Here is a 27,143-nt window from a genome sequence, read left to right on the forward strand (position 1 = left end):
ACAAATGAGCCTCGTAAGAAGGAGAAAAGGCTGACAAGGATGTTCTGTGCACTATTCAGGGGTGGGGAAAACAAAAAAAAAGAAGAGAAAATGATATGTTAAGGAAAACGCCACACAAAGAGAAATATTTGCAAGAACACATTTCATATTTCCCAGTAAAAGGTACTGAAATCCTTGCATGGGCTAGAAAAAATGAAATGTGTTCCCAATGTACTTCAGAACAAAGACAGTGTCATCATTGACTTCAGATCTATTTGCTCTCCCCCCATAAGAAATAAAGCTGACGTTCCTCATCTGTCAGCACAGACAACTGCTTACAGCACTAAACTAGTTGTACCTAGTCAAGAGACACTTCACACCGCTTTGCAAGGAAGGAGAAGGGATTGGGACACTGTTTCCTCCCCTCCCCTGGCACTCCAAGCTGCAGATCTCTGCTGGTGGAGGAGGCAGGAGCCACCAGAGCGCAGTTATTGCCTCCTGTCCAGAGGGGCAGAGACCTGCTGGCAGTGATTGTCACAGCCAGGCTAAGCTAGCAGGACAGGGACGTGAGCTACAGCGAACAGTAGCTGATAGTGCAAAAAGCAAATCAGAAGCAGAGCTATCTTTTTGATCCCTTTACTCACTTGACTCTGGGACTCTTGTTTGCTTAGAACAGCCAGAAAAAAAAATATCCCCTAACAAGTTAAAGGCTCCACAGAGTAAGAAGCCCATTGCTCAAAATCACTGGGAGACACACCACCATTCTCTGAAGCAATGATGTTTTCATCGTGTTAAGTAACAACAGAGGTCCAGCCTCTTGGAACCTTTTTTGTGTGGAAGTCACTCCAAAATAGACTCCTTAAAACAAAAACAGACAACAATTTGCACATAGATAATTGGAACGATGACCTAATTGCTCATACTATTTAAAACACAAAGCTCTGGCTAAGAACGTTGGTGACCCACAGGACAGTGCCAGCTCCGGGAGTGAAGAGACAGTAGCTCCAAAGCAGGGCACTTCCCCCAAAGGAAAGCTCTCCCTGGCAAGCAGGAAAATACCCAAACAGATTTCATAGCTGCTGGAAAGGTAAAGTGTCACAGCTGAAATATTTGCCCTTGCAGACATCACGGTTGAAATTTTGCATGACTTTCAGCATGACTCAAGTGCCACAAGGGGATCTGGTGGTATTGTAGGGCACACAAGCCTGGGAGAGCAGCCCAGGGAGCCCAGCTCCAGATGCACCAGGGTGCCTCACTGAAAGTTTTCTAGGCGTATGGACTCCAGCACGTGCAGTTTCCACAGCCTGATGAAGGCAGAGGGTCTCTGCTCAAACTCCCAGAAGGGACACCAGTGTCTGACCAGCCATGCTCCTGCACATCTACCTCTCAACAACATCCTGAATCCAGCTCCAAGCAAAGTGGCCTCAGTCACTTCAGTAAACCACGGCTGTTAGTGACCCTTTCCTCCATCTTTTCAGTAACAGACCAAAAGGCAAAGCAGCAAGCCTGGAAATGGTCAATATTGACTCAGTTCCCACATTGGTCCAAGGATTTCCCTTCATAGAGCAGGGCTTTTCCCATTCACTTATAAGCTAAAACCTTACATTAAACCCTGGCAGTGCGCAGCTTCTTAAAGCCAGAGGAAGGAGTCAGGAAAAAATCAACAAGGAAGAGTCTAGCAGATAGACAAGGGATCTGAGTTTTAATCCTTAATTCTTCCATAGGGCTGGAGTCCATGTGTCTCTGCACAGGTATCTGTTCCAGCCCACAGACTTCAGGACGTCACGCCATGTCGTACACAGCAGAGAGCTGAGCTCCAGCTCCTCCTAGCCAAGATGGCTCCACGAAGAGCCATCTTCAGTATTTCAGCTTTCTCCATCCACTAGCTAAAGCTTACATCGTGTGAGTTAATGAGCATATGCACAGCCCAAACAGAACAGGCGCTACCACCTCCAAACCCAAACTGAATCCCACAGATGCAAATCAGGTATCTCCAAGCCACACGCACCAGCACGTCATGCTGTGACCAGGTTTACAAACTCAGGCTACGCGACAACAGAGACCAAGCTTGGGGCAGGTATTCCCCAGGCACCTGAAATGGCGTTGGAAACCATGAAGAAGGGACACGTGTGACCCCTACCCGACACGCTCAGTTCCCCCAGAAGAGGAGCTCCTCCTGGGGCTGGAAGCTGCATGGCTAGCTAAATTCTTCCATTTGCTAACCTATGAACTCTCCATACTACCTTGAGTCAAACAGGGAAGTACTGACTATGTAACATCCTTTTCAGACTTGGTTTTGCTTCAGTAAAGACAGTTACCGTAAAATCAGCAAACTGAAAAATCCCTAATGTTAGTTAATGTTATTTATAGAGGATGAGCATTGCTTTCACTCTACTGTTTTAAGAGAATAAACCTTTCTAATAATTGTACAGGATCAAAGAGGCAGTACTTCCAAACGCTATCAGACCTGACCCTCTGATTTAAATGCACTTCAAATAGTTTTGGTTTTTTTTAAATTTCAGTATCTTCTGGAGATGTCATTTTCCCTTTTAATTTTGGCAATCTTACAAATTTTAGGGAAGTTTCCCAGTACCTCACATGCTGTCACAGCATCTTCAAGCCATCTTTACAGCTCCTCCATCATATTTTGTGTAAAGAAAAACTTTTAGCTCATCATTGCAACAGCTGCTAATGAAGATCTCTAGTCTTTCTTCTAATTGATAAAGAGAGAATGACAAATATTTTAAGTAGTCATTAAACTGTGCTAAATCAATGGTGATTTACACAGAATTTCTATAGGAGCATACAGCACATCCACTTTAATATCAAGTGAGTTAATTGTGATCAATGATACTACAGCGGAAAGCAAATGAATTCTTAATGACAAACTTTGCATGTTACAAAAATAGAAGCTAACAAGAAACCTCTTAGCTGCATTTTTCACATTACATCATTAGTAACTACTACTGTAAAATGTTGAAAAAATTAAAAGGAAAACATGAGTATTTTAATGACTTTTAGATCAATCAATTTACAACGTAATAGGATTAGGAAAAAAGGATAAGTTTTTTTAACATTCATTTTTTCTCTATATTATTGGAAATTCATCTTAACAGGTGTTAGATTAATTAAAAAGTTATCATCACAGAATTCAGGGTTATTTTTTTAGCCACTGAATACAAGGCTGGAGACTTTATGGGTGTCCTTGTCTCACTTTTACAACCTCTTTTGTTTGACTTGTAGGTTTTAATGTGCATCATAACACCTCTCATCCAGCAGTAAGAAATTCTCTGGGGAACACTTGCAGAAAATAGGACATTGAGTCCATAATTAAAGTAATCTCTTCCCAGGCAGATGCTTCAGTTGGCTCTGTTATCACATATTACAAAAGGCATCTTGAGGCCTATAAAATGTGCGGCAAATGGCTTTGGAGATGAGAAACAGCAATTTTTCATCTAATTTTGATCCATAGACATGTAAGTACTGTATTGCCACTTTTTGGTATGGAGCCAAATAACTATTGTTGTTGTTGAAATAAGCTTGGCAGTAACCAAAATTAAAGAGTACTCCAGCTTTTATCCTCAGTCAGGAAAGCCTTTTTCTAACCATCTTTGCACTTAGCAAATAAGCATGCCATCTCAAATATGCGAGTTAATGCCTACATCTGGATTTAGAAGAAAGGCTTTATGCAGCTTAACTCACCATACATATTCTCTCTCTATTTGCTTGTTAAAACCATCATTCAAATTATGGCCCTAACATCTTCACTGCTTTGCAAAACAGTCTGTGATATTGATTGGCAGTGTTTCTACTGTTTATCTTTTGTATTTTAGGACATTTAGGACATTGCTCTTTGAATGTGTAAGTAGGTTCTGCAAAGTAATTTGTTCGTATCAGTTATAATCCTTTGCATAAACACTAATGCTGCTAGGAGCTGGGTGAGTTTATGGAGCATGTTTTTGGTTCCTGACTGCAACTGATGTGTCATATGTGGGCAAAATTTGACCTCAAACTAGTGAAGTACTGAAAAAAAAAATACAAAGAGATTGACTTTCTTCCATTATTCATTTCTTCAAACTTGCTGTTTTAAATTCTTCCCTACTTGGGTGGGAAATCATAGAGATTGCTGGAGAGCTGCTTACTGTTTAAGACTTCAAAAATGCATTTTTCACAGAAAATGTCGCAAGTAAACGTACATTACTACTTGGGCTAAACAGCTTACGTTGAGCTAAGAGGGATATTTAGAAGGCTATAAGAGAAAATGTTATATTTGTTACATTTCTAATAAGAACTAAAAGATCCAAGCCAGTCGAGAGCGATAAGGAAAACAATGCCATGTTGGGAAAACCCTATTTCATAATGTTACGGTGGTATCGTATCTGTAAAATATATGTTATGAGAACAGCCATTAATCAGCAACAAGAGTCAGAAAATGGTATGTGAAATACTTCAATAACTTGTTCTTAAAATAAAATTTATTATTATTTGAATTAGTGTAGAATCTACAAGCCTTCTCCTAGGTGATAACTCTTCTGTATCACAATAGAATGGAACAGAACTCTCACTGAGAGCTGCTATGATGATCATAGAATCATAGAATCATTGAGGTTGGAAAAGACCTCTAAGATCATCGAGTCCAACTGTCAACCCAACACCACCATGCCCACTAAACCATGTCCCTAAGTGCCTCATCTACACGTCTTTTAAATACCTCCAGGGATGGGGACTCCACCACTTCCCTGGGCAGCCTGTGCCAATGTTTCACCACTCTTTCAGTAAAGAAATTTTTCCTTACATCCAATCTAAACCTCCCCTGCCGCAACTTGAGGCTGTTTCCTCTCGTCCTATCGCTTGTTACTTGGGAGAAGGGACCGACACCCACCTCGCTGCAACCTCCTTTCAGGGAGTTGTAGAGAGCGATGAGGTCTCCCCTCAGCCTCCTTTTCTCCAGGCTAAACAACCCCAGTTCCCTCAGCCGCTCCTCATAAGACTTGTTCTCCAGACCCCTCACCAGCCTCGTTGCCCTTCTCTGGACACGCTCCAGCACCTCAATGTCCTTCTTGTAGTGAGGGGCCCAAAACTGAACACAGTATTCGAGGTGCGGCCTCCCCAGGGCCGAGTACAGGGGCACGATCACTTCCCTCCTCCTTCTGGCCACACTATTTCTGATACAGGCCAGGATGCCATTGGCCTTCTTGGCCGCCTGGGCACACTGCCGGCTCATGTTCAGCCGGCTGTCGACCAGCACCCCCAGGTCCTTTTCTGACAGGCAGCTTTCCAGCCACTCTTCCCCAAGCCTGTAGCGCTGCATGGGGTTGTTGTGGCCCAAGTGCAGGACCCGGCACTTGTCCTTGTTGAACCTCATACAGTTGGCCTGGGCCCATCGATCCAGCCTGTGCAGGTCCCTCTGCAGAGCCTTCCTACCCTCGAGCAGATCAACACTCCCACCCAACTTGGTGTCATCTGCAAACTTACTGAGGGAGCACTCAATCCCCTCATCCAGATCATTGATAAAGATATTAAACAAGACCGGCCCCAAAACTGAGCCCTGGGGAACACCGCTCGTGACCGGCCGCCAACTGGATTTGACTCCATTCACCACAACTCTCTGGGCCCGGCCGTCCAGCCAGTTTTTGACCCAGCGCAGAGTACACCTGTCTAAGCCATGAGCCACCAGCTTCTCGAGGAGAATGCTGTGGGAGACGGTGTCAAAGGCCTTGCTGAAGTCCAGGTAGACCACATCCACAGCCTTTCCCTCATCCATTAGGCGGGTCACCTGGTCATAGAAGGAGATCAGGTTGGTCAAGCAGGACCTGCCTCTCATGAACCCGTGCTGGCTGGGCCTGATCCCCTGGTTGTCCCGCTCATGCCTTGTGAGCGCCCTCAAGATGAACCGCTCCATAATCTTCCCCAGCACCGAGGTCAGGCTGACAGGCCTGTAGTTCCCCAGGTCCTCCTTCCGGCCCTTCTTGTAGATGGGCGTCACATTGGCAAGCCTCCAGTCGTCCGGGACCTCCCCCGTTAACCAGGACTGCTGATAAATGATGGAGAGTGGCTTGGCGAGCTCCTCCGCCAGCTCCCTCAGCACTCTCGGGTGGATCCCATCCGGCCCCATAGACTTGTGAGTGTCCAGGTGGCATAGCAGGTCATTGACTGCTTCCTCTTGGATTACGGGGGGTTCATCCTGCTCGCCGTCCCCGTCTTCCAGCTCGGGGGGCCGAGTACCCTGAGGATAACTGGTCTGCCTGTTAAAGACCGAGGCAAAGAAGGCATTGAGTACCTCAGCCTTTTCCTCATCCTCGGTGACAATGTTCCCCCCTGCATCCAATAAATGATGGAGATTCTCCTTGGCTCTCTTCTTGTCATTAATATATTTGTAAAAACTTTTTTTGTTGTCTTTAACAACAGCGGCCAGATTGCGTTCTAGCTGGGCTTTTGCCTTTCTCATTTCTTCTCTGCACGACCTAACGAGATCCCTGTACTCTTCTTGAGTCGCCTGCCCCTTCTTCCACAAGCGGTAAACTCTCCTTTTTTTCCTGAGTCCCAGCAAGAGCTCCCCGTTCAGCCAGGCCGGTCGTCTTCCCCGCCCATTCTTCTTACGGCGTACAGGGACAGCCTGCTCCTGCGCCTTTAAGACTTCCTTCTTGAAGATCGTCCAGCCTTCCTGGACCCCTTTGCCCTTCAGGACCGTCTCCCAAGGGACTCTCTCAACCAACGTCCTGAACAGGCCAAAGTCTGCCCTCCGGAAGTCCATGGTTGTGGTTTTGCTGCCCCCCCTCCTTACTTCACCAAGAAGCGAGAATTCTATCATTTCATGGTCGCTAAGCCCAAGACGGCCTCCAACCACCACATCTCCCACCAGTCCTTCTCTGTTTGTAAACAGCAGGTCGAGCGAGGCACCTCCCCTGGTAGGCTCCCTTACCAGCTGTGTCAGGAAGTTGTCTTCCACACACTCCAGGAACCTCCTAGACTGCTTCCTCTCTGCCGTGTTGTATTTCCAGCAGATGTCCGGGAAGTTGAAGTCCCCCACGAGAACAAGGGCTAGCGATTGAGAGACTTGTGCCAGCCGCTTATAGAACGCTTCATCCGCCCCTTCATCCTGGTTGGGTGGTCTATAACAGACTCCCAGCAGGATATCTGCCTCGTTGGCCTTCCCCCTCATCCTTACCCATAGACACTCAACCGTATCATCATCACAATCGTTGAGGTCTAGACAATCGAAACACTCCCTAACATACAGGGCCACCCCACCGCCTCTCCTTCCTCGCCTGTCCCTTCTGAAGAGTCTATAGCCATCCATTGCAGCACTCCAGTCATGATGACCCCGTCATTATGACATCATTATGGCATCCACCATTACAACATCACAATGTCATCATTATGAGAGCAGGTGCCAGCCTGATACCTGTCTGAGACTTCTGCTCCCATGACTGAGCTGCTGCCCACCAGGAACTGCTGAGCAGCTGATGCGCAGAAGTTGGCTGGAGGAAAATCTCCTTCTGTAGTGCTGTTCCTGCCACAAACAGCTCACAGGCCCACCGATACATCACAGCCACAGTCTAAGTAATCACACCTAGTAAGATGGAAGTAATGTAACACTTTAATACTGTCATCCCGGCCTTTTAACAGGGCTATTAAGGCAGATATGATGACTTGGGAAATGGATGCACCATTTATTAATTCTGAAAGTTAATGCTGTACATGTCTTTCAGATTACCTCTTTTACTTCCACACTGGACAGAATTTTCCAATGCATTGTTGTACAGGCTAGCAATAGACACCCGTTAAAATCTGATGGCTGTCTCATCACACAGATGGACCCCATGCGGGCTACTGCCCAAAAGAACCACGCTGCCATGGTAGAGGAAGAGGGGTGCTCACCTGGGGGATGGCTGTGTGCATCTGATGATGCTGATGATGGTGCCACTTATGAAGGGGATTTTCAAAAAGGGTATATTCCAGGCCATAAGAGAAAAGGAGACAAGACAGACATGCCGTACTGGATTCAGGAATGAGTCTCCCATTCAGGAGTCATTCAGGAATTACTCCTATTTTTCAAGAGGACAAATAGTGCAAGACAGTGGAGAAAAAGGGAGAGAGATATTAAAAGATTCTGGTTTAAACATCTTTAATGTCAAGAATGGAAGAAAAACAAAGCAAGGGAATTATTATTAACTATTTCATTTACCTCTATATATTTTCTCTTTTATCTGCCAAATAATGATTGTGTTAGAAACCTCTGCAAGCTTTGGAGCTCTCTTGACCTCAGGGGTCTTTAGCTCTGGAGGACAGAGTTCATGAACATATCTAGATCACAATATGATCATATACAGCCCACTGCATATAAGCAATGTTTGTATTCTGAATGACAACAGAAGAATTAACTGTCATTTGTGAGTACTGTAAAACAATCAGATAAAGACAGATACTACCAAATATTTTCCTAGTGCAATTTCATTCTGATGACATTTGTATAATGTATATACTGAGTTTATAGAAGGATTATTATATTTTATTATTTATTCTGTAATGTTTTTTATATAATACTATTACAATATTTTATAATTTATAATTTTAAACAGATTGAATTATATTTCATTCTATATCCACAGATAAAATTATCTAAATATTAATAATTGATTTGAGTTTCTCAAACTGAGAAGGAAGGGATACACCCTATTGTTAAGCACAGTTTAAACAATAATTATGAGAGATGTTTTAAAGTTCACTCTGTCAGCTAGTTTGAGGTCATAGTCATTCTGAATACTCAAATCCAAATTTTCCCAGCATGTGGGCAGCAAAAGCTGACCTAATGTTTTTTACATCTTCAAGTATAATGTTTCTTTCTTTTTTGTTTTTAAACTTTTGTTAGAACTAGATGTGAGGAGACCATCGTATTATAGAAAAAGGGAGGATTTTTTTTTGTCTTATTGGATTTTCACATTCATCATATCCAAGTTTTCACTTTTATACACATACACGAAGTCTTGCTGAATATTACTGCATGTCTACATAATACTTTGTAGATCGCTCTATTAAAGTTCATCCAAACAAACAAGGCGAGAAAAGTAAGTTAACGTGTGTGAACTGAGAATATGGACAGAGCATCCTTATATGTCCTTGGCTGTGTACACAAAGAAAAATTTCAACCAAGTAATCTGAAGGCATGAATTTTGAAAAATACAAAAACTGTTGTCTGTGCCTTTGATGACAGCATGGACACGCATGATTGCTCTGCTGGATCAAGGCCAGTGCTCCGCATCCTGCAGTATTGAGCTCTTCATGAAGTTATTTACTAATAGTCCCTTGCAAGAAGTCAAATGCTTCCCAAAGAAGTATCCAGACAATACACTTATCTCAAACTCATTCATGCACTGGACACTTGTTGTATTATCCACTTGAGAGACAGCACTGAAATGATCAGACTCTCTCCGTCAACCAGGGGGACATTCCAGAGCTACAAAGGGCTTCCATGCAGACACAATGTCCAGTTGTACGGGCTTGTCTGCAGTACTGAAATTTAGCTTCCTAGAACATCTCTTATGATTGTCCTCCGCCTTTGCTTGTACTAGTGTTCTTATGCACTATATGTTTACCCCTACAGAATGGTTCCATGCATGTTTATTGCTTACTCTTCATATAACCAACATTTCCAAAAGCATTCACAAAACCTGTTTCGTGCCTATTTCATTAAGCATACTTCTTCTAGGATGTCATTTTGAAAGGATTGTTATTGATCAATTATTAGCAGCCAAAAGATATTTCATTCAATTCCTCTGTTACACAGGAAAACCTCCTAGTGGAAGCAAACTGTTGGAGTGTGTGTAATATATTTTATAGTCTAGTCATGTGTTCAAAATTAAGCCATCTTGGGACAAGGGGAAGACAAAGCACCTCTTTGAATGAAACAAACATTTATGTTGTTGATGAACTAAAATATGCTCTGAAAAATAACCCTGAGGTTAAATTTCAGAGAGAGAAAAGCAAAGTTCAAGAGAGAATTTTAAACACAACTAGTGATAACTGTACTGCAGATTGTGAATCGATGTTCTCACACACAAAAATAATGGCTACACTGCTCAGAAAGGGAAGAAAGTAAAACCTAATCTCTTCTTCTAGAATTGCCAAATGAACATTTGTAAGAAGGGAAGTAATTCTCACCATGATTGTTTTATTATTTAGATAATAACAGTAGAAAATGATGGAATTTCATTTTATTTCATGCAGGAGGTGCCAAAGTCTTATATGGAACTATGCCAAAATCTTAACAGAGTAGCCAAAGGCTATATTGAGCTGCCTTCTGCTATCATACATTACAAGTATGTGATATATTAAATTTTTATCATACGAAGAAAAGAAACTGTCCTAATACTGTATCATCTTGCAGTTTCTATTCTGGCATTACACAATGTTGATGAAAGTAGCATTTTATGCTTTTTGCTCATCTTTTGAATTAAATCCAACTAACTTATCAATAGAATTTTCATGTGCTTTTATTTTTAATAAATGTTCACATACCCATTCTTCCTGGGTTCGTTGGTTCTGCTTTTCTTGCATGAGGAGCCTAAAATAGCAAATGGCCAGTTGTCTGCAAACTTGGAGAAAACATTAAAAACTGAACATTCCTCTCATTAAAGTGGGCTTTTAGAAGGAGTATCAGACATCTAAGAGAATATTAGAGAACAGGTTTAGGTTTTACCTCCAAGGAAAAGGGAAAAAAATGCAAGATTTTATGAACTTTACGAAGCTGCCTTTTTTATTCATACCCTTCAGCGGATTTCAACTTTTGAGCAGCCCACTCATTGGAAATTCTTGACACAGACAAAGCTACTGACTGTTGAGGGTGGTGGGGATGAAAAATTTATTTTCGTGATTTGGCACAAGGTGCTTATGTTTAGGCAGCTGCGTCTGTCTGGGTGGGATTCAGATCCAGATTTAAAAAAGCTTAAAATAGGTGCCTATATAAGGGTCTACATGGGAACTAGGTAGCTAGTGATCCATTTTGGTCAGTGGAGACCTAGGGCTTGATTCAGCTGCCTAGCTACATTTGAAATAATTTGGAATGTCCTAAGGAAACTAGTAGAGCTACAGAGACCTTCTAGACCTGCAGGTGCCTCTCTCTAGATGTAGAACTGAATGTGAATGTCAGGCCCTAGATGTCTATGGAACCAAATTGCACACCCATTAACTCTCAAGGGAGTTACAGACACATAGCTCACACATAAATACCTAGCTGGAGATATCTGCATATCCTATCTCCAGTTGAAACCAACTTAAAATCCCTTTGAGGAGTGGAAAATCAGGTGCAACCAGCTTCCATCCTTCCTCATACTTTTCCTCCATTGCTCTGAACACTTCTGAATATTCCCCCATCACAGTACACTTTGTGCTACCATCTTCTGCTAACAAAGTTTCTGAAAACACCCAGAATTCCTCACTGGTCATCTCTGTTTGCTTTACCACCACACAAAATAGACAAAACTAAGACAAAACTAATAGGCAAGCTAAATCTAATTCTGCACAGTCAGTTGAGTCTAGGTTGCTTGGGGTCATACTTAGAGGAGCCACAATGATTCCATGCACAGTGTTTGCATTTCACTGGAAAATTAACAAACACAGAGGATGAAGGAGGTAATCTGGGCACCACATCAAAATAGGACATGAGAGCAGAGCCAAGATCTGAATCAAACATTGGCTCGTGATTTTCAGAATGTTACACATAATGCTGATTGACGGTACAACAATGCCTCTACCCAGGGAAGTGGAAAACCAAGCAAAGGAGTAATTTTTCTTCATAGTTCCACTAAACTGGCACACCAACAAGGAACAATTACTGATGATTTATTTTTTTCCACAAGGCGTAAGTTATAAGCAATATAGAAAAAGAAAACAACTGCAACACTGGGCTAATGTCAGAACTACCCTGACTGTAAACAAGGACCGTATCTTATTTGGTGCCTGTACAACCCAAGTCTCAAACAGAGTCCACACCAGTACCAAAAGAGTGGTAAGAAATATCCTGCTTCACTCTTACCTTGCAATAAAGAGTAGGAAGAGAAGAGCAGCACCTAACTGAAGCAGGGAGCTGGTGCTCCACAGAACCCCAAAGCCAAGGCTGTCTGTACATTAAGGTCTCCATGTGCGTTATGACACACTCTTCAACCGATTGCAAAGATTGCAAATCACCAACTAGGATGCTATGAACAACAATTTATTTCATTGTACAATTCTGTTTCATCATAAGAACATGAGGGATAAAGACTTATACGACCATATAATTAAGAGTTGAGTGATTATATATAAATACAAGGGACCTAAGGGACCTTAGTTTTGATATTTGCTATTTTCTGTTTAGTTTCCAGTTTTAATATTTGTGTGTATTATCATTGTGTATAGAGTAAACATAATTGTCTACTTAATCTTGAAGATATTCCTCTGTATTTCTTTCAAACAAATGAAAAAAAACAGTAAATGGCATCTTAAATGACAGTTTAGCTAAGTGGTTTACCAGGGGAATGTGGTTCCTTCAGACAATATAGCCCTTTCCCACCCTGGCTAGAAGACTAATATAGCATACTATGTAATCTTCTTGGATGTTTATTCAATATTTCCATAATTCTTATCATGGGTTTTCTATAAATGTTTTAAATAGGTAACTAAGCCTCTCAATCACAGTCTTTATGCTCTGTAGTGTTTGTACAGCATGATATTTCAAGTTCATACACTAACACAGTTGCCAGTTTCTAGAAACAGGCTTAAACACATGGGCATGAAAAGACCAGTTCTGGAACAGGGTACTTCAAATTTCCCAGAAAGGAGTTTTACCATTAGGTGATTATGGGAAAAACACATCTCCTTTCTTGAAAGTTTCTTCCAAGTTTCTTTCAATCGCTCAGCTGTCTGCCTCAGCATTCAGTCCCAAACTTTTTCCAGGAGCTGTGCTGGGAACCAGTTGCTCCTGCTTCGGGAGAAGTGGATGTGCCAGTGCCCTGCCTCAGCAACCACAGCTCTCTTATCTTCGTCTTCATAGGGGGACACCACCACAGCTATTCCACTTCCCTTTTAGCCGTTTGCACCATAAGCTGTGCTAATTAGGTGTCAAATAATATACAGTTGGGCCTTTTAGTACTTTCAAAGACTTCTCAATGTACAGAATTCTAAGATCAGTTGTGATGCGTCACATCTCTTACATGGGTTATTAGACACTGCCTACAGACTCAGACAGCGTTACAGATGTCCAGCCCAGCTTTGGTAGGTAGCTTTTAAATAATGTTTTAATGATCAGAAAATATCTAAATAATTATACTGTGCAGAATTAAAATCTTGCAAACTGATAAATATATTTTGGAATCTGTCCACTATTAATAGAGGTTATAGTGAATATATGAATAGACGCAATCAGAATTGTAAGATACTTGTTCAATGAGTAGCAAAAATGGCTATATAAGAAAAACACTTATTTTCCCAAGTAATTTCTATAGCAACCTATTCTATAGCTGGAACTTCTGCAATAAACCATGCTGACAGTCAAAACACAACATGCTTTTGCAATTTAGGTCAGCTTTATCACTTTTACAAACTGGTAAATTAAGCCATCTATAAAAAAACAGGCTTAACAACCTTAGATGTAACCTAGTGTGCCACCCTGCTTAACAGCCATTATCGTCCCTCTGACAGTCTGAGCTTTAACTAGGTTAGTGTGAGCTTAGAGAAGAAATTACAAACAGTGAAACCTAGCTGAAGGATTATGAAGGTAATGTTTTAAATATTTGCACACAATCAGAGAAACAATGCATTAGTGTAAAGGAGGACCTGTTATTTTTTGGTGGTAAACAGCATTTACAAATCCTGGCAATTTGCTTAGGAGCTCCTGGTGCTCAACACTTGTTTAAAACAGTCCTAAGTTACTGCTAAGAAAACTATTCTGCAATAAACAATGAATTTTAGCTTTTATTTCCTCAGTTCATCTTGATGTATCAATGGTGAAAGAATACTGAGGGACTACACTGAGATGTACTACAGGGACACCAGTGGCTTTCTGTTTTTCTGTTAGAAGGGTATTTTATAAAAGGGTGCTTCTAAATATTTATTTATTAGCCATAATAAGATACTTGGACAAAAAAGAAAGAGAATAAGCAACAGTTTACACCCGGTCAGTGTGAAAAAATTACTATTGCCTGATTTTGCATAGAAGCAGGTTGGCTCCAGCAGCCTTCCCCCAGGGAGCACAGGGCTCTGCACCATCCCTTGCCCCAGTGAAACTGGGGAGAGAGCTTGCCGAGTGAAATGCCGAGCCAAGGAAAGATGCGTGGCTCCATCAGGCAAAATTATATTCAGATTCAGCAGTGACACAGCGCTGTGTGCAATATCAATAACTGGATGACATCAAACTGTAGAGATGAGGAATCTTCCAGCAGGGAAGGAAAGAAACTGAGTGTTGTGCTGGCAAGCTGCTGTACGAGGTGAGAATCCCAGTTTGCTGCATCACTACATCTCCCATCCCTATGAATAAGCCCCCTGTGGGACAAAGCCTCACGTCCCTCCCCACAGCATTCCCAGTTCCCCTCGTCCCAGAGGATGAAAGATTTGCTACTCTCCTTTCCCACAGCAGCAGCAGCAATACTTCAGGTGTCCATGGCTGGCTGTGCTAATAAACTAAACATGGCCAGGAGCTATCCTCCTTAGCCATGCCTGGGAAATGCATGGTGGGCTGGTAGCTGGAAACTGCCAAATTTATTCCAGAAAAATCTCTGGCAGTTTATAGACAATCATGTTGTAGCAGGCAGGACTGTTGCTGGGAATGCCCAAATTTACCGTTATAAATGCTCTACCTGGCTGCTGATTTTTATGAAACTTAGTATCTTGACATTCCAACCCCTTTGTCATGTTTGTTTGGTTACCAATGGGTACAAGAGCTACGGGGGAAGATGGACTGACAGCATGACCACACAAATCTTGTTTCTTATGGGTTCAGCCTTTTTCAGGATTGAGCTCTGGAAGAGCACACCAAAAGACATGGATGAAGTGAAAGGGAATTTTGCCCATGACATCTATAGGGTCATGACTTCCCTGTGTCATGTCCATGCTCCCAGTGGAAGCATGAGCAGGTCAATAGTATAAGCAGTTAATAAAAGCCAGCCTTGCAGTGTCCTGTGGGAGATCTTCCTGGTGACCTTTGTCCAGTTCCTCCTGAAAAGTGTCCAGGGAGAGGTATCAACACTGCAAAAATTGCACCACCAAAGCTCGTGCCAATTAGTAACCTTATTATCCATCCCCAGAGAGGTCAAAGACTAATGAGCTGACTTGAATCACAGACATACTGGTAACAGTGTAGGAAGCTCTTATCTCTGTTGCACTGTTGACAGAGTCATAAATTCAGCTACCTTTTGTAAATATTTTTAATTTATGTTAAATTAAACTTAAAATAAATTTAAACTAGACTGGTAGTTGGGCTTAAGTGTTAAAAAAATCTTGTTTAAGTTAATTATTTGCTGTAGAGGAGCAAATGGAGATGAACAAGGTATAGCCAACTCTCTGGAAATCCTGAAGGCAGGCAGACTAACACTGCACCAAAAAAATAGCTTTGTTTATAGCAACTTGTGATTTAGTAGGCAGGGGAAACAACAGCTGAGGCAAGAAAGTGTGGGAAGCTGAAGAAAAAATGAGGAGGAGGATTAGAGGTAAAACATATTCCTCTTCCCTTCATTTCCTTCAGCTGATGATCCCATTTCCCCAGAAGTCCTGCAGCCAAGTGTGATCCTGGAGTAAACACCGACTTCAGAGAAGCTGAGCCTTTCTACTCTTGTCTGAATTTGTCCTGCAGGACACCAAACTGATATAAACCGCACCATTTTGCTCATCCTCAGACAAATGAGTATCACCCATGGAGCATCCTTATACCATGGGGTGAGGCGGTCTGTAAAGCCACTGAGACTGATGAACACCTGGGCCAGGGACCCTGGGAGCAGCTGCATTGCTGGGCTCATCAGTGCAGGATCAGACCTCTCAGCCCTGCCAGTTTCATGCATAGCAAGGAAAGACAGTTTTGGCGTCTCTGCACCTGGACTGCTGACATACATAGGTGTACATCATGCTGCAAATTACATAGTCAAGAATAAATTCAGATTTCTGCTTTGTATGTTCTGCACACTGCAGCATGGCTAAGGACTTTACTAACACAGCGCGAACAACACCATTTGTGAAGAGGTGCTAATGCACATTATGGCTTACACAAACAGGGAATTACAGGTTGGATTTCCAAAACTGTTCAGTGCTGACCTAACTCTGTTTCCACTGAAGCCAATGATGAACGTCCCATTGATTTCAAGATAGGCAAGCACTCACTGCCTTAGAAAATGTCCCTTTAATTTCACTTAAATGGGATTCAGCAGTCATAGTAGTATTTGTATTTCTATAGAGCTATTCGTCTGCTCTTCTTCAACAATGACAAACATGAACAAAAAGAACCCAATACAAAACCATGGACAAAAAAAAAATCAGTCACAGGAAAATGAATAACTGTTCATAAACTGACCTCAAAACTCGCAATGGAGGATCACATCTCATATAAATAAATACATTCACAGTCACTGTGCAAGCTAGGACCAACAATTATTTCTTGAATAGCAGGAAAAACAAAAATCTGAGAAAGAAAGGGAGTAAGCAAGAGTATGCAGAGAAGATGTACATCTCATCTCATTTTTCTCAGGCAGCTCAAGGAACAAAATTTAGCTGCTACAACTTGATTAACAAAGGAAACTATTTTTAGAGGGGAATTAAAGGAAGTATAAAATTCACAGATTTTCCACAGAAAAAACATAATTGACAGATTTCCTCAAGGTATATACAACTATTTTATGAGGTTAACCTTTCTGACACAGAATTTAAGTAAAACAGTGACAGTATTTCGTCAAATCTGATGAAATATTTGAGTTTTGTTAAATAGTGAATGGGAATCTTAAATATTGTAAACAGCTTCTCTGGTACATTGTAGAAGTTAATGAGATACAAATACATTCTCAGAAGTTAGTTACTACTCATCAAAACTAATTTTTTTCCCAATTTACTGTTAGATGTTTAGAAGAAAAAGAGAGCTAGAAATAAAAATGTCTTGATGTTGTCATTGCAGCTAATAAATAATGTACTGTAACAGTATAGGCAAAAAAAATGTGCATTGTCTCGGAAAAGGGGAATATCAAAGATACAGATCAGTCAATCAACAGGTACTGTGTTCACAATCAGCAACCTATGTTCTCAAAGAAGTAAGTCGCTCACTTTTTGCAACATGTTAGACAGTAAAACAACTTGACTACGTGGGGCACTTACCTGCAGCTTCCCAGTATAGACAGAAAGGGAATAATACTCAGAGAAAAATTTGTTTTAGCAAACAGGACAGTCACAGGAACACAGAAGAGGTCTCACACTGAAATGTTGCAACCATTCACTTATTTAATCAGGGAGCAGTCTGGCTTCTTTCCTATGAACAGGTCAAACTTGAAATATTTTCTATTTTCAACTCCACTCTAGGTGTATTTTCTCTCTCAAATATGATCTACCAAATTTTTGGGACAAATAATTAGAAATTACTTTAACGTAAAATACAGTAATATATATTCTAATAATTTATGTTGAACTGTGTATTTTGTTTTGGCACTTTATATGGCACTAAATCATCAAATGATGACTTAGGTCTTTAAAATAAATTACCAAAAAACCTGTAAGTATAACCTCTTGGGTTTTTCCAGGTTGTAAACTAGCTGAATTAAGCAGAACTTAAGAGCATTTATTATTGGGAACAGTAAATACTTGAGTATGACTACTCTTGAATACTTGTATTTTATGTTGATGCTTACGATCTGAATAATACATCTGTGTGATGTTCTAGCTCTTATTAAATGCAACAGATAAAAAAATAGGTCAATGCAAACATGCTGTATACTGAAAGGATCAATGATATGATTAATTACTAAGAAGAATCAATTTCTACTGAAATGTTAGTCTTGATGCATTTGTACATTATTTCTCTGATGGCATCCTATGTTAGAAAACACTATCTCCTTCTTACATGCTTTGAAATATGAATTCCTAATATGCACAGAAACTCTTCAACCAGGAAGAACTCAATATTCTTACTTCGCATGAAAGTCTACACTTTGCAGGACTGAGTCCTTGATCCATAAGGTCCTATTGCAAGCAAGTTAGATCATTTCATTATCTCCAAAGTGATTATCTTCTCATAGGCATTGCGTGTATACGTACATGAAGTTGACACAGCCTGTCCCCGCAGGTGGAGCAATCCAAACAAAACTGAGGTTTGTAGTCGGGAGATGGCTCACATGTGACGCAACCACGCTGCACATGAACTGGTTTCCAAACTGGTGGTCCGACATAATTCCTATGAGAAAGACGTGGGGGAGATAAACAGTAACACATGTTAATGGCTCACTGCAAGGTGCTAACAGACAGAGAAATACATCTGCCATGTGTTTCATCATGGCCACACAGAGTGAAAAAAACCAAAAGTATGCCACTGAGTAATTATAATTAATGCCAATGAAAATATTGGAGCTGGCCTCTGCTTAAGCCAAGGCTGACTTCGTATTTATTACAAGGCTCCATGTATTTACTGCCATTATTCTTCATGAGACCAACACCACAGGAATTGTTTGCATTTTTAAAGGAGGAGCTGGATCACAGCTGCTGTAAATCAGCATTATTCCATTACCTGATTTACACCCATTACAGACCTAAAAGAAAATAAAACCTGAGGGAAAAATGCTATGTTTTAATAAGCAAACTTGAGCTTTTAGAGAAAGGTGTTATCTTTTAGTAGACAGGCACATCTAGTTGGAAAAAAGCAGATGAGCTTTGGATTCATGAACTCTTTTTCTGATCTGAAATAAAAGTAGCAACGTTTAGCAGTTTTACCAGTATACATTCCTTTGATTTTTTTTGAATCAGCCTCTAATACATGGATGAATGTAAATGTCATCTATTAATCCCTCCCTCTGGAATTCACTGCAGTTCATCATTAGACAAAAGAACTGTATTTTTTATCAAAAACCCAATATCAGACAGCAATCTTCTCCCCTATAACAGCCCCTCAGTAGTTTCCTACAAATTAGTGCAAACTTGGTTGTTTGTTTAACACCCTTAGGCTTAAAGTAAGGCAATCTTACTTCAGGGGATTACTGCACCTTTAATCCTAGTATATTAAACAGTAAATGTTGAAACTATTCTTTTGAATGCACTTATCAGAAGGAAATGCCTTGTTCCAGGTTACTTCAAATATTGAACCTTCAGTTCAGAAAATAGTGACATGGGCTGAAGCTTTGCTAATAGGATCAAAAGGAAAAGGAAATGGCAGCAGGTACCTCCATGCTCAACAAGGTCACTGTTAGCTGTTAGGTGATTGCATCTCAGAAAGTTTATAGTGGTGGGTATTTCTTACATTTACTTGTTGCAGTTCAAACAACAATGGAGAAATAAAACCTATCTCTGCCTCTCAGAATCATCTACCACTGTTTTTTATGGCAATTCTTCTGAAATGTGAATCCAGCAATTTCTCCTAACCCCTCACTGATCCAGAGGTGGAAGGAGTTTGCAAGCCAGAGATTTCCACCAAGGAGGGGGACGAATCCTTTCCGATGCAAACACGCTGCTCCACCTGGTGCCTCTCCAGGGACTGCCACGCCAGCAGCACGGTGCAGGGAGGGTCTTATAAGTCTCATAAGCTCATTTAGCATTTTCTAGATCAAAAGCAACATCTGAAATCCCATTCAGGTACCGGTGAGAATCACAGACTATAGCTCAGGGTTATATAAGTTATTTATCCTGAAGGCTATGAAATTCTACACCAGCTTCCATTTTTTGGGGGGAGAAATGAAGCCACAGTGAGTTTAAGTAACCTATCCCAGGAATGACAGGAGGCAGTGGGTGATGGCAGTGATGCCTGTATCTTTTACAAATGACCACAACCTTCTCACTCAGGGTTTTTCAGTTAATTCCCCACTGAAGCATACACACGAGGTTTTCCATCATTCACACAGTTACACCTTTCAGCTCAAATGGGTTGAGCTTTCAGCTCCAGTTGGGTCAGGATGGCCACAGAGAAGGCTCAGGCTCCCCTGGGTGGAGCCTCTTTTCTGGAGGGCAGTAGTAGGGAAATCCAGGGAGATGGTATTTTACTGACTCTTGGTTATTGCAAGACACTAGATGCAGATGAGGTTTGGCCATCTCTTGCCGTGCCATACTGCCATTTTAAGTCTTTATTTGCCTTCCTTGGCTAATTGGGAGGGGTGGCATTAACATCCTCAAAGAAACCCACTTGGCTGGTGCCCAGGCTCACTGCCCTGGTCTCACTGCTGAAGTCTATCCACTGGTGCCCTGCTGAGACATGTGTCAAAAAATCTGCCCAGAGAGATCCCTCACAGGGTGAGTGGTATTTAGGCAACTGCTTGTTTTGCTGAGGGTGAAAGGTTCTTTCCCAAAGTTGTGGGTCTTGTCCCTCTCTCTCTGAAGTTTGTGCTAAAGCCAGTGACTTCAGTGATGTGGGATGGGGTCTCTGGGGCTGATGTGGAGCACCAGCTCTCATCTATCATCATCTCTGGATGCACAATGGGAAACAGAGCAAGCTACAGACTTTATCAGGTTAATTAAATAACAGACGCTGTCAGGGGAGAAACAGGAACAGCCCTTCAGTTTGAAGAAATCCCCTTTTCTCCAGAGCTAGCCAAATACAAGGGAGGACAAAGACTGCCCTAACCACATCCCCCAGCCAGGGGACAGGCACACCAGCTTGGGAAATGTGACCGCTTCCCTCCTTGGCAGCAACTTGTGAGTTAATGAATTCCCTAGGTTTCAGGCAGTAGGCTGCAAAAATGTGTCTAATACATCAAACACATACAACATCTGTGGAGAATTTCTTTTTCCTTTGATTTACAGTTTTAAAAAAAGAACAACTTTACAGTGACTAGAATAAATTCTAAACAATGAAAAAACAACTCATTCAATTTTTGCAGAAAAAAGTCAATGAATTGCACAGAGAATATTCAAAATTCCAATTTTATCATTTTATCACCATGTTATCTTTATATTTTATTAATAGTTTATTGTGATAATTTTTACAAGAAAAACAACAACTCCTCATCTGCTGGACCTTTACTGGGTATATGAACTCCATTTTGGAGTTCAGAGTCTTCAGAACATTTCACAAAAATTAAGTACTGAAACTTCAGTGAGTGACAGAGTGATATTAAAAAAACCCCAAAGTTTCATACTGAAAAGGTGAACATAAAAATAATAAAAATGCCCAAAATGGAGCCATGCAATTGATACAAAGAACTCACTAAATTAAGCATAAAGAATGTTATCTCCCCCTCTTGCTTCCAGTCTTTTTGCAGCCTCCTGCTATGGAAGGCAACTGCTCCCTTCTCCTCCATCCCCTCTCCGACCTGGCAGGCTGCTTCCCAAACTGAATGTTTGCTCCATAACAAATCCAAGGACAAATGTGAAACAACATTCTGCTGAAAAAAATAAAATTAATATAAGACAAGCCTGATTATATAGCAGCTCTCAGAACAAAACTGTATCCTGTGTGTACCTCAGACAGCTTCAAAGACAGAGCGTGCCTTCGTTTAAGGCACTTGGCTCAGGTCAACATTGTTCTACAGGCATCCCCTGGCACGTCCTTTTGACCAGTGCAGCTATATACATTCAAGTCAAGTGTTTACAAAAGCAATAATCTTAAGGTTTTAAGATCTGTCTGTATAAAACTCTATAAACACTTTTGCAAATAATCAAGTGTTTCCATGTGACTTACTGAATACTGAAATGTTCAGAGGTTTGTGACAGCTGCACATCCACAGCTCTAAAATATGCTACATGCAAAGATGCCATTAGCGTCTCTCTGAACTACTTTTCCCTTGTTTTTTACAGCGTGCACTCATCATACTGACGTGTTTCAGACATCTGCACTTTCTAGATTCTCCATCCCCTAAAATTTCTGAGGCTTTAGGAGTCTCAGTATAATCATTCAAATCCCAGACATGCTTTGTAACTGCCAACAGCACTGCTAGGAGAGGAACTAGACATGCTCAGTCCCTCTCAAGACTTAACTCAGCAGCTGTTTTTATTGTGTAAACTTTTTAAAATGTGCTTAGCCCTATTCAATGCACTATCTATAATCACTGAATCAAAGAAGTTCTATGTGAAGAGGTAGATTTCAAGAGATGATAGGTTGAATACAAGAAATCCAGTGATAGAGAAAAATTATTGAATGGAAAATCTTAGGTAAAGTCAGATGACAAATACATAGCTTCAATCTTTACATGTGGAAAATTATTTTATTGACAATCAGAATCACTAGTAGGGGTGTAGCAGCTAATGCAGGGAAATATTTTGCCTCTTTTATAAGGTGGCATACAGGAAGGTGAGCGAGATGTGAAGATGCTGTTTTAGGTCATCCATAAATGGCCAAGCACAAGTGCAGTTCCTGAACTCCTTATTACTTTCACCTTGTTGTGTAGCCTCTCCAAAAGGGAGAGCTATAGAGGATAGGAACTATTCTCCCAGCTGGGCCCCTGGAAGCCAAAAGATGATCTTTTCTACTGGCAGAGCTTGGGAAGCACCTAATGGTGCAGAAGAATGCAATAAGATTCACATCATTTTCTGCTTTCTAAGTCTGAGAAATGTGGGTCTGTAATAGTCCTGACTTACATGTGGTAACTACGTAATGTTCCTTATTACAACATGACGTATCCTCCTTACATATCCTCCTTAGAAAACAGTTTCCTAAACCAGAACTTTATACAAGGAGCTCATCTGCATGCCAAGGTCCTTGGTAAATCCTTCATCGAGGCTAAGTCTCAACAGACTTTCCAGCACTGAACCAGATTGTAGGTAGTCTACCATTTCCTATTTATTATATGAATTGAGTATGATATTAAAGGAGAGGGTTAATGTTAAATACATGTGTAAAATGAATGACCACATTTTGGTTTTGCTGCCTCTAAACTGATTATCTGCTACATGCTTCCATTTTCAAAGTTATACATGAGTGTCAGCAAAATGCCAAACATAAAATATTGATTAAATACCAAGAAAATAAAGCTGTAAGTAACCAAATCACTCTGGGATCTTTGGGAAAGTAATCATTCCTGGTTAGCAGATAATAAATTTAAGTCAGAAACACACACCTTCAAATTAGATTTTGCATTATATAAAAATGAAGTAACTAGTCCTAGGAACAGTCTTTTCCCTTAGGAAATAGAGCTGGGGACCTACACTCTCCACCCAGGCTCTAGCATCTCAAAAGGTGATCCATAAACCCACAAGCTAAGCACGGTTCTGCCTGGTGTTACAAAGCAGGGAGTGATGCAAACAGGACTGTGCCAGAATACACCTCCCGTGCTGAATCCCATGCTAAAGTGGCCGAACCAGAGCCTGCAGCTTGCTTCTCCCATGCGGCACCAGGGACTTGTTCTGAGAGGGGATGTAGGACAATTCATTTTTTTCAAAATGGAGAGATGCTGGTAGCCACATTTTTTATAATAATCTATCATTTAAAGCAATCACTTTGGCAGAGAGCTTATGCTTATAGTCTCTTCTTCCCAGAAGCACATCCTCTCTATGAAGTTGAAGATTAATTGTATATAGAGGTTCCCCCACTCTCCTGTTGCGTATAAGACTGCACTACTCAGATGCAAGTGTGCTGGGACAAGTGATATAGCTTGGTGGCTATGGACAAGCAGCCTGGCTTTTTAGTAAAGTCCCTGTAGGACAGGTCTCCAGGACCACTGCAGAACCAGGGTTCTCCTGCAAGTTAAGGGAAAGCCACGTGCCTCTCCACATCATTTGAAGAGCAACAGAGGCTGCGACACAGTTGGGCAGGTAGCTGGCAAGACCTGAATTCACAGAAATCCAAGTGCAGACCCTAAGGAAGTTTTTAGGCTAAAATCTATTCACTGAAGGTATATAGACACCATGTGCATTTTACAGCTGCTGGAGCTGCAGCTTTCAGATCACATTTTCAGAGCTGGGCACCTCCCTTTGTCCTAGGTCTCTTTGGATGTTTAAAGGACCTTTTTGATCCTTACCTGTAAACACACGTAAAAATGAAATATGTGTTTTCCCTGAATGCTATAGCGAGTGAAATAATGGTTTATTTTTAGTTACTGGAAGAATATTTGAGCAACATCCTTAAACTGTTATGAACCCCCTTCAGGACTCTGAAATGTAAGTCTTAAAAATCTGTGGAGAACTAGTGGTAGGAAGAAAATCAAGTTTCTTTCTGTTTGTGTTTTTTTTTTTCAAAAAAACCCAAATATCTGTTTAAGAAAAACAGCAGTAGTCTGTGTTAAAAAGGACTGTTGGGCGTAAAGAAATATCTGGAGCTGGTAACTATAATTTCTAAAACATGAACACAAATGTACAGTTATGAGCTCATGCAGTTTCTCCTCAAGCAAGCAGCCAGTTAAAGGCAACTGAATTACCCATGCAAGTTCCTTTCAAAGTAAGTAAAGGTGCAGAATCTGGCCCTAAGTGAACTGCGCCCACCTAGCTAAAATGTGCTGCTGCTGATTGATTTTGGGGGGATGATTTCATTTTGCTTCACAGGAAAAACACATCTCGTTTGACAGAACGTAACAGACTGCTAAAGCACTTGGTGGCCCTTGTGATCAATTAAGGGTCAGGATGGTTTGATAAATTATTAAATAGTATGAAGAAAGAAAAGACCAACAACCATCAGATACATTCTTCCACCCAGCAATATACTACCTTTACCTTTCTTGAAGTCATGTGTTTCACTATTATTCTTAATGCTTCATTATTAAATAATAGATCCTTTCAGCATATGCAGTGTTGGGAAAAATACCATCCACAAGCTAATAAGAACTGTAGAAAAAGAACGGATAAGTGTATAACAACTTAATAAAGTCTGACACTAAAATCCATAACTCCTTTTGTGGTCAGGAGCCAACGAGCCTGAATACAGCAATCTGATTCCTGTGGGGGTACCACTGTGCTGAAGTGACTCAGACTTGGGACAAGAAGTATGGGGTTTATAACCTTTTGCTACATATATAAAATTTAAATGTGTTTTCTTTATAGTTCTGAAAACAACAATTTATTGCAAGTTCACATTTGGATTACATTCAGAATTTGGGATCCAGGTATGAAGCAGATCAGGTTAGGGCATTGAGGTGCTAACAAGAGCAGTGCTCTATGTTCGTATTTTTTGAATACTTACTGAAGCGAGCACTTCACTAAAAACACAGGTTTGCAGGAATGAACCCCTAATGTACGGATTTATGAAAATTTGCTCTGAAAGAGAGAATATATTTTTGCTTAATCTCTCTTCTAATGTTCTACTTTTAAGGGATTGTTAATCAAAACTTTTGAGCAGCCTTTTGTTAGAACCCACTTAGGGGTATAATTTCATCTCAGGGATTTATGAGTGCCGGTCTCATTAAACCTAACGGGAGTTACACATATGGAAATTGTGGTGCATGGGGAGGAGAATATCCCCTTTCATTTGCATAATTCCCCAAGACACTGAATGAGCCCCTTGTGTAATGTGCGATATGGCTGCATGAGTCAGTGGGATGGGGGTGGTGAGACCCTGATCTGCAGCGTGTTGGTGGTTTTAGGGTGGCCATTGTCAGGAAGGATGAGAGGACAATTTACAGCTGAAGTCTAAGTGCTCCATAGAGAGCAACACGGTACTAAGTGCTCCAAGGCAAGTAGATTTAGTAACAGTAAACAGGGACCAGCAGTAATATAAATAGAAAATGCTAATAAGCTACTGTGTTGCTGAAATATAGAAGAAAAAAATCTCTTTTCAAAGACTTGAGCCAAAATCTGGTTTAAATGCTTTCCTAACAGCCCCAGCATGTTTTATATTAGCAACTTTTATATTTTTCTTTATAGAAACCTGTTAGGCTGATACCTTCATTCTTTACTAGCTTTTCATAGGTCTATTTTAGCGATGTATTCTGGTTTACTCTCTTGCAGAAAAGCAGCTGTCCCTGGTTTGCATTCACTTACTTTTTTTTTTTTTTACTGTTATTGTATTTCTCCTTACAGCAGTGACAATTCACCAAGGCAGCACTGGAGCCCCTAGAATTGCCCCGAATTTGCTTTGGTAGAGGTGAAACTGCAAACCAGCAGTCTTAACTGACAAAACCATACTGACCTGCTCACTTAAAAAGAGCCGTGAACCAACTAAACCTCCCTGCTTACCGGTGCAAGTAACATCAAATGAAACATTGCTGTGCAACAACTAGAAAACAACTACACAGCCCAATAAAAATGTAACTGCCCAACACTCATCCATAACACGCATACATCCTGAGTGGATCTATAAAGCATACTTTCCAAGGCCGTAGCTTCCAAATTTTTTTTTTTAATTAACTAATCTTCACCCCAGACTAGCTGTGCTCGGCTGAGTGGTTTGAATACTGACAACACCCCTTCTTTGGCTATACTGGCACTGGTGACACGTCCTGATATTCTGTTTGCTCTTCTATAGCCTAGTACGACTAATTGGGATAATGGCTTCAAGGCTTTACCTACAAAACCCTAAGTCTCTCTTTAATTTATTTTCAATGACCTTAATGGTTTCTGGCAGCAGTCTGCCTTATAATGCATTTCCTCTATTTTGATCCTTCACCCACAGTCATATTTTGCATTTGCCCGCATTGCCATCACTGCCTCAGTCACTGAAGGGCACACTCAGAGCCTGGTATCTTCCTTGCACTTGCACTGTCCCTAATTACACTTTATATCTCTGTTATCAACATTATTGGTGAACTCTGATGTTTTAAAATTGATGGTTTCCTCCAAAGCAAATTAAGTCAGTCAAACCAATCAATAAGGATAACTGTATAATGAAACCAGAGGGACTTCTATGGAAATCTTTTTCCAGATGGAGTATTTATCATTTACAGACAACCCTTCCTGTTTTGGAGTGATGTTGTTATGCAAGTTATTCTGTCCTATTCCCCAATTCCTTCTCTCAAATGATCTGAAAGTCAGCTTGAAACCATGTATTGTGTACAGAAGCCACAGCGTGTCCCTCACCAGAACTGGAGAGAGGAGGCAGTTTCTATCCAGAGGAGCAGTCCTGGAGGTGCTCCAGGTCTCCTGTTCCCCTCCCCACAGCT

At 41.0% G+C, this 27,143-nt stretch overlaps 1 protein-coding gene across 2 annotated transcripts in view; it reads right to left on the minus strand.

The window, feature by feature from the left end:
• RELN (reelin) overlaps positions 1 to 27,143 on the minus strand; it is a 300,351-nt gene that overhangs the window by 199,795 nt on the left and 73,413 nt on the right. For both annotated transcript variants that reach the window (XM_076328234.1, XM_076328227.1), the window contains exon 3: positions 18,238 to 18,373. In XM_076328234.1, the coding sequence (XP_076184349.1) occupies positions 18,238 to 18,373 (136 nt within the window). The remainder of the gene's footprint in view (positions 1 to 18,237; positions 18,374 to 27,143) is intronic.

The sequence above is a fragment of the Aptenodytes patagonicus genome, chromosome 1 (assembly GCF_965638725.1).
Source record: "Aptenodytes patagonicus chromosome 1, bAptPat1.pri.cur, whole genome shotgun sequence".
NCBI classification, from domain to species: domain Eukaryota; kingdom Metazoa; phylum Chordata; class Aves; order Sphenisciformes; family Spheniscidae; genus Aptenodytes; species Aptenodytes patagonicus.